At 56.0% G+C, this 7589-nt stretch overlaps 1 protein-coding gene across 2 annotated transcripts; it reads right to left on the bottom strand.

Moving 5' to 3' along the window:
* Positions 1-710: 710 nt before the first annotated feature.
* NUDT18 (nudix hydrolase 18) lies at positions 711-3958 on the bottom strand. 2 transcript variants are annotated; one of them, XM_033135499.1, is made up of 3 exons: positions 3586-3958; positions 2535-2748; positions 711-2308 (listed from the first exon to the last, which is right to left on the bottom strand). In XM_033135499.1, exons 1-3 carry the CDS (start codon positions 3841-3843, stop codon positions 1713-1715), a joined length of 1068 nt encoding a protein of 355 aa, XP_032991390.1. In that variant the 5' UTR covers positions 3844-3958; the 3' UTR covers positions 711-1712. The 2 variants fall into 2 exon arrangements, with proteins under 2 accessions (XP_032991390.1, XP_032991391.1); XM_033135500.1 differs by having other exon boundaries at positions 712-2308; positions 3682-3958.
* Positions 3959-7589: the final 3631 nt, after the last annotated feature.

Here is a 7589-nt window from a genome sequence, read left to right as displayed (position 1 = left end):
TGGTGACTGAGCTAGCAAATGGCGGATTGCAGTTAGCAAGTGAGGTTGGTTGGCAGAGAAGTGGACGGCAGGTTGTGGATAGTGTGGCTCCTGCTTCCTGTGTCTCCAACCCGGCTGCCAGCAAGAATATAGTGGTATGACTCCCCTATCTGTGGCTCTGTGGGTGTTCCTTTTTGGCCTCACCATATCCTGCGCTGTATGTGGGGAGCAGGACTAGAGACCCCGCCTGATACCCTGCATGACAGTATGTTAGCATCGCTCGGGTGGTTTTTTAAAATGCCAATGCCCTGGTCCCACCCTCCACAAGTTAAATCAGTATCTCTGGGGGTGGCCTACAAGTGCTTTAGAAGCTCTCCAGGTGATTCTAATGGGCACCCAGGGTTGAAAAACAACATGGGCTAAATAAGAGGAGCACAGCTCATTGCCTTTCACCATGGATATGGACTGATAGATAAGTCCCTAAGAGAAGTGAGTCAGTCAAAGGGTTTGGCTCCATCCTTTGGAAGATATTTGTCCTCAGAGGGGACAGGAGGATTCCTACCATAGTCCTAGAGGCCAGACAGACAGGATGGCCACCAAGAAAGGCAGGGTAGGGAGCTGTGTGTGTGTGTGTGGCTTGAGGGAGGTTACCCTGGTCTTTCAGTGCCAGAGAGTAGTTACCGCAGAAGGGAAGCCCAGTCAAGTGTTTCCCGACTCAGAATCACAAATCTGGACTTGAGGCAGAGCAACGAGTACACAATATATTTTCTTTGTTCATTTCCTTTGGTTTCCCTTACATTTTAGTCAAGTTCTTTCTTTAAACTATCCCTGCATGATTTCAGCTGGGCTGAGGGGAAATGAAGAAAGTTTTCGTCTGGTTTGGGCTGGAGCTGTCGAAAGGCAGAGGCAGGAGCCTGGCAGAGTGGCACAGAAGGGGTCAGAGAGCTCCAAGAGAAGGAAACCCAGGCGACGGAAGCTCTCACAGCTCCTTGCCCACCTGGAGCTTCCCTGGTGTTCTCACTGCTCAAACCTTGATGGGGATACGGTCACTTCCTACCGTGGCAGGCAAGAGGAAGAGGGCCCCAGTGGGCCCAACACAAGCCGTGGAGGACACAGACAGCAGGAAACCTGCCTGCTTCAGTCACCCCTTACCCGGCAGACTGGCCCCTACAGCGTCAGCTTGCTGTCTAAGATGGCGTGGGTGGCTGTCAGTGGTACAAGGGGAGGAACTTCTCCTCTGAGGGCAGTCCCCCCTTCCTGCTCACTTCCTCCCCACAGAGACATTTAGGTGGGAAGGTAAAGTAAGCAACACCTATTTATTCAGCAAGGGGACCATTTCCTTGGAGTGACCTCCCACAGCACCCCATGTTCTAAGTGCCTGAGAATCTGAATTTAGGCCTTTACCAAAGGAGGAGTAGGCGTGGAAAATGATAAGATGCCATCTCAGGTTCAGAAAGTTCTTGCATCCCCTTAGGGAGCGGTGCCCTCATACCTCTGGGCAACTGGGTTCTTGAGCTCTGGACTCCTTGCTTGGTAAAAGGCACTGTCCCTTTTGGTACAATGGAGGGACCTGCTCCACAGCGAGGGGCGATGGAAGTCCCCCTGAGCAGGAGAACTGCCCTGCTCCCAATGTGAAAAGATCCCTGATTGCTAACCTGCCTTCCTCAGAAGGAGGCAAAACCGCGGTGGAGGGAGCACAGGCACCCACCTCCTTGCTCACTGATGGCACCTTCCTATCTATTGAGGGGGACGACAGATGATTCCTGAAGCCTCTGTAAGAGCTGGCTTTGTAGGTCTTCCTCCATCACTTTCCACCAAAAGAAGTTCTCACCCTGAACCTTCGGGGGCTCATTTTGGATACCTGGGTTCCGAAAAGCCACTGTCACCAGAACATTGAGGCAGATGCCATCTGTATGGTCTTTGCCCAGGTGCTGCAGTCCAAGCAACCCCTTGGTCTCCACTGTCAAGTGGTGCAGGGTCAGACACTCCTGCAAGAGCCGCAGGATGGCCATCTTGAGTCCACCCCTCTGCTCCACAGGGGTAAAGCCACAGGCCGAGATGGGCAAGTGAGGTACCCCCCCTTTGCCCACCAACACCCACACTGTCTGGACACTGGTAAAGGTGGCCACAAGCCGCTGGCAGACCACAGTGCAGGGAAGCTCTTGGGGCAGAACAAGAGGGTGCCTGGCCTGCCGGCAGTACTGGGCGGCCAGCTCCACCAGGGGCAGAATGTCAAGGGCTCGCAGCGGAGTGGGCAGGGAGGTTCGTGGGTACCAGCCAGCCTGCAGGGACTCCGCATCTGCCTCCTTGGAAGTCTTGAGAACTCCACCTGGGGGAGCGGTGGGGGACAGGGTGGGGGAAAGGGTCCGTGTTGAGAGAAGTGCCGGGCCTGGCAGAGTTGATAGCCACCCAGGCATTCTAGCTCTGACCCTCAGACTGAAATATGGAGATGCCAGGCTTGTACCAGCCACAAAAGGGGCTCATCTCACGGGAGGTCAAGCTGGGGGAAAGGTGTCGATTGCCCCATGCCCACAGTGCCACCAGGTGGGCTGTACCTGTTGGGCGAGCGAGGAACACGAAGCGGATCCAGGAGGGGCCCCTCTCCTCCACAGACAGCAATGTCAGAGGCTCACAGTGCAGCCCGGCCTCCTCCTTCATCTCCCGCTGTAAAGCCTCCACGATGGTCTCCCTGGGCTCCATCCTCCCCGCGGGTAGGTACCATGACCCGTGGCATTCTTTCTTGGCCTCCTGGATCAGTAGCACCTCATCCTGAGGGGAGAGAGAGGATCCTCACCCCCACACAGCCAGGCTGGAAGCCTGTGTTCCAAAGGAGGAACACAGCCGGAAGCCTTCCTGTGCCTTGGGGACAGAAATCTCAAACACAGTCGCCCGGTACCCCCTTACTGGTGGACACCTTCAACCTCTTGAGCTCTCCTGGGGACTGGCTCTTCTGTGGCTGCCAGTTGCAGATGCCCCTCTCTGCAATTCATCCTTTTGCATTTGGACTTCCATTTCAGAAAGCGGCTAAGATTCCCGGGAGTTGCTTCAAGGACAGGGAATCAGGCCCCACAAGGGGAGGTGCCATGTGTCCTGCACTGTCTGCATATGTCACTGTCTCTCTCACCTCCCCTCATGGTTTAAAAACTGCTTGTGGCCCGTCCTCACACTGAAGTCTGCGGTTGAAACATGCCCCCACCCCACACACTATACAACTCCTACCTATGGTCCCGGTCCCTTCTAACTGTTGTTACAGCAATTTGTACAAGGATCAGCACCAAAAAGAGCATCACACAGGGGTGAGTGGGTCTGAGCGTAAGCGCAAGTTGTGCCATTACTGTCCGTGGAATTCAGGGGAGGTCTCTGCAGCACTGGACAGATCTTTATGAGAGTCCACTCCGCGGCGGCGGACGCTATACTAAATTCTGGGGAAAGGAAGAGGAATAAAACAATCCCCCCTCAAGGAACTGAGGCCTAGTGGGATGAGACAAAGGCTCCTGGCCTCGGTTTCCTCCTCTGTTCGTCGGACAATCGTAGGGCTGGGCCGCACAAGGCTCAGGTGTCAGTGTGAAGTGAAAGTGCTTTGCAAAACTGGAACGCGCCACCCACCAAGAAGCGGTGGCTGCTGCCGGTAGGTCGTCTGTCCCCACGGGGCTGGCTGCGCGCTCCGGGACCCGGGCGGAGAGCCGGCGGGCGGACGCTCACCTGCTCGTTGAGGCACACGGCCAGCACCACGTAGCAGACGTTCCTCCGCAGCCGCACGGGCGCCGGCGGCTCCTCGGCCGGCTCCGAGTCACAACTCTGCACACACAGTCCCCGGCCCCCCAGCACCGCTGCCAGCTCCACCGCCAGGTCTTCCGAGGCCATCCAGTCCCTTGGGAGGCGGCGGCCGTGCCCCGCAGACCCGCCGAGTCGGGTGGGGTGCAAGGCGGTGCAGCCGGTGGTGCGTCACCCTGGCCCTCGTCCCCTCCCCCGCCGACTCGCGCCGGGCGTGCTCGCGAACGAGGAAGCGCCGGCCAAGTCCCAGCCACTGATAGGCTGCGCGTCCCCGCGGCCTGCCCGGATTGGCTGGCTCGCGCTGGTCACCGCGTCGTGCGGCCCCGCCCGCTTCGGCTTCTCTAAGGGTTCCTTCCTCTTCGCCCTCTCCCGGCACCTCTAGCCGCCAGCCTTGCTGATTTCTCCATCGCGCGCAAGTCCGCACCGGTTTCGAACGGGTACGTCATCCTGCCTGCAGGCTGCGGAGAGCCACAGTGGCCAGCGACGGTAGCATCACAACAACACCGATAACGTCACGGAGGCCCGGGGCGAGGCCGGGACCCACTGTCCAGCTTTGGTCATAAACATACCACTGCTTTGCCCGAAACGATCACTTCCCCCCAATAACCCCCGTTTTCACTAAAAATGTACTGAATGTCACCGTAGTGGGGGGAAGGGAGGAAGAGAGCTCTTGCCTTGAAGGAGATTCTGATCTAGTTGGGAACGTAGACATAGACATGTTTAAAAAAACAGTCAACTCAGTGTTATAAGACAAGTGCTAAATGATTGGTTTGGGCCGGAGGTGTGACGGTGCTCAGAGCAGGGAGAGAGCAGAACTGGGATGGCCAAGGTGCGCCTGATGACGGGAGGAGGGGAGCTGGGGCAGAGAGAGGGCCGGGGATAGGCAGGCAGAGCCCTCACCAGTGTCCCGACCCACTGCCCACGCCATTTCCCACATAGTTGCAGGGCCCTCTCCGTGCAGACTGAGCCGTGCTCCTTCACCTTTGTTGCCCCCCCACCCAGCTGGCTCAGGCAGCCCCATTGAGAGTAGGGTGTGGGTGTTGGCTAGCTCCTGCTTCTCTCCCAGCTTGACCTTTCCTCCTCAGAGGTTCCTTTAACCTCCTCTCAGGACAGGACGGCAGGGCCAGCTGGAGTGAAACTGTGAAGCCAGCCAAGTCGGGGCTCCTCATCCTCAGTTAGGTCTTCCCTTTTCCTCCTGCTGGCTTAGTGCACCTGAGGGGACAGTGGCTTGTTGGATCAGACGAAGCATTGGACTTGGAGCCAGATACCAGGCCTCTGCTTACTGGCTGGCTCTGTGTCCCTGGAAAAGGTGTGGGCCTCAGTTTCCTCATCTGTAGAATAGGCTCACAACAACTGTTCCTTCACACTGTTGGGAAGGTGAGACGCCATGGGAGGAGCTCCGTGGGCAATCCAGCATAGGTCACCATCACCAGGCAGCCCACCAACCCCCTTGCTGGGCTCTCCTACTACCACACAAAGGCCCACATTCATGAAATGTGCCCCCAGGCCACCTCGGAACTAGCTTTTACTAAGGAATTCCAGCTGCACCAGATGGCCTCTGTAGGCCCTTCTCACAAACTGAAGTGCCTGTGAATTCCCTGGAGGTAGGGCCCTATATTAGTCTGTGGGGGATCCCCAGTGGGCCTGCAATCTTTTGAGGCACTTGGTGAATACTGCTGCCCTCCAGCCCTAAACATCTCACCTCCCAAACAACTGAATGACGGGACCGAGAGTCGGGACTCCAGGACTGCAGAGCAACTTGTCAACGTAGTTGGTGTGTGTGTGTGTGTGTGTGTGTGTGTGTGTTTATCCTCCGGTTTTCCCATCTGTGAAGTGGGAACAGTATGGGTCTCAGACTCCTTTTTGCCTCCCGGGGATGATTTGAGAGAGAATGAGGTCATGTCTGGGCAGGGCTCTGAAAGCCTCAGAGGCAGCCTAAGATAAACACCAGACGGCCTGACTGCCTGGAACAGCAAAGACTGCAACAAACCCTGGCTCCACTCCCCCCATTATCACTGGGAAAAGCACTCCTGTGAAGTGGACCTAATCACCTTGTGGTGAGAAGCACATGAGGCAACGTGAAAGTCGCTTGTAAACTGTGAAGGGCGGCATAGGCAAGGCCCTCGAGGGGGTGTACCAGCCCTTCCGGAGAGCGGAGGGAGACAACAGGAAATACACTTTTTCAAGGCTTTGGGAGAAGGAGAGCACACATTAGACTGAGGCAGGAGAGGCCCTGAGACAGAATGGGAAAAGCGGAGGCAGGGAGGGGGTGCTGAGATAGAAACCGACAGAACCAGAAACAAAGAAAGGTCTCCATCCAGTTTGCTCTGCGCCCTCTATTCCCAGAGAGGGAAGAGCACTGACTGGTGGGGGTGGTGGGCAAGAGTGTCACACAGTACAGGACCCACAGGAGCGAAGGCTGAGCCAGCCAACTCAGGGCATGTAGACCTGAGTGTGCTTGTAAGCACGTGCACAGGAAGGTGATGGAGGCAACCTCGGAAACAGGGACAGGGATGGGCGGGAAGGGTGGGGCAAGGGTGTCTGTGACGCTAGATTCATTCACAGAGCAGCCAGCCCTGTCCCTTGTCAAAGTGGGAAGGGCAAGGAGGACAGTAGCCCCAGGTATAGGGAGGAGGAAGCTTCAGCCTGCATTCTGCCACTGGCTTGCTGAATGACCTTGGGGGAGCCACATCTATCGTCTAGGCCATCTGTATGATGCAGGCTCAGGTGCATCCTGAAACAGAACAGACATTAGTGGAAAACTGGTGGAATTCTGTGGGGACTGAGTCCCAGAGAGCAGTTTCCTGCTCTTGACCTCATGTGGAAAGGTGCTGGCTCAGATAGTAGACGGCCATCAGCTGTGATCAGATGGCCATCAGCTGTTACCGGTTAGCCATTGGCCACTGATATAACTGCCGTGGCTAAGCTGGTTGATTGGTTGGTTGACAGAGAAGCAGACGGCAGGTTGCGGATCGTGTGGCTCCTGCTTCCTGTGCCTCCAACCCAGCTGCCAGCGAGAATATAGTGGTATGACGCCCCTATCTATGGCTCCGTTGTTCCTTTTTGGCCTCACCATATCCCGCGTTCTTGTGCGGGGAGCAGGAGCTGAGACCCTGCGTGACAAATCCCAATAAAGTCTATTGCTTAGTTAATAGTGTTGTATCGAAATTAATTTCTTAGTTTTGATTATGTACCGTGTCAACATGAGAGGAAGCTGGATGAAGAGTAACTGGAAACTGTCCTATCTTTGTGACTCAACTGTAAATCTACAGTCGTTTCAAAATTAAAAATCTAAAATAGTGTACTTTATAAGAAAAACTTGGCATTTGGTCTACACACCTGAGGTCATTTCCAGCTTTGAGGGCTGTGCCTCTGTGCCGACTGGGCCAGTGAGAGGGGCTGGAGGAGGTTGCTGGGAGCAGCAGAGGCCAAAAGGGCAGGGCTAGACTGAGAGGGGAGCCCGCTGAGCCACCTTGGGGAAGAGGGCCACTGAATGCTTCACGCTGAGTCTCTGGACCGGTCCCCACCTGGACTGGCTTCATCCCTGGTCCAGTCCTGGGACATTTGGCCCACCTGTGTTTGCAAGGAGTCAGACCCACTATGTCCTTGGAGAGTGCCGTGACCTACCACGGAAGGGGAGGTGACAGAGAGGTCTGTGGGGGAAGAAACAGGCCTAGTGACAGGGCCATCCCCATCTTCCCACAGGAAAGACTCCGTGTTTGGGGTCCTGGGGTGACATCAGGACACAGCTATGTAAGGTGAAGTGTAGGTAGACATGGGTCACTCATTGCTACTTGGAACATGATGAGCTCTAACGTGCTTATGTTGGAAGGAGG

This window comes from Rhinolophus ferrumequinum, chromosome 18, assembly GCF_004115265.2.
Source record: "Rhinolophus ferrumequinum isolate MPI-CBG mRhiFer1 chromosome 18, mRhiFer1_v1.p, whole genome shotgun sequence".
NCBI classification, from domain to species: domain Eukaryota; kingdom Metazoa; phylum Chordata; class Mammalia; order Chiroptera; family Rhinolophidae; genus Rhinolophus; species Rhinolophus ferrumequinum.
Note: the sequence above shows the minus strand (reverse complement) of the source record. Positions and strands in the feature narration are given on the sequence as shown.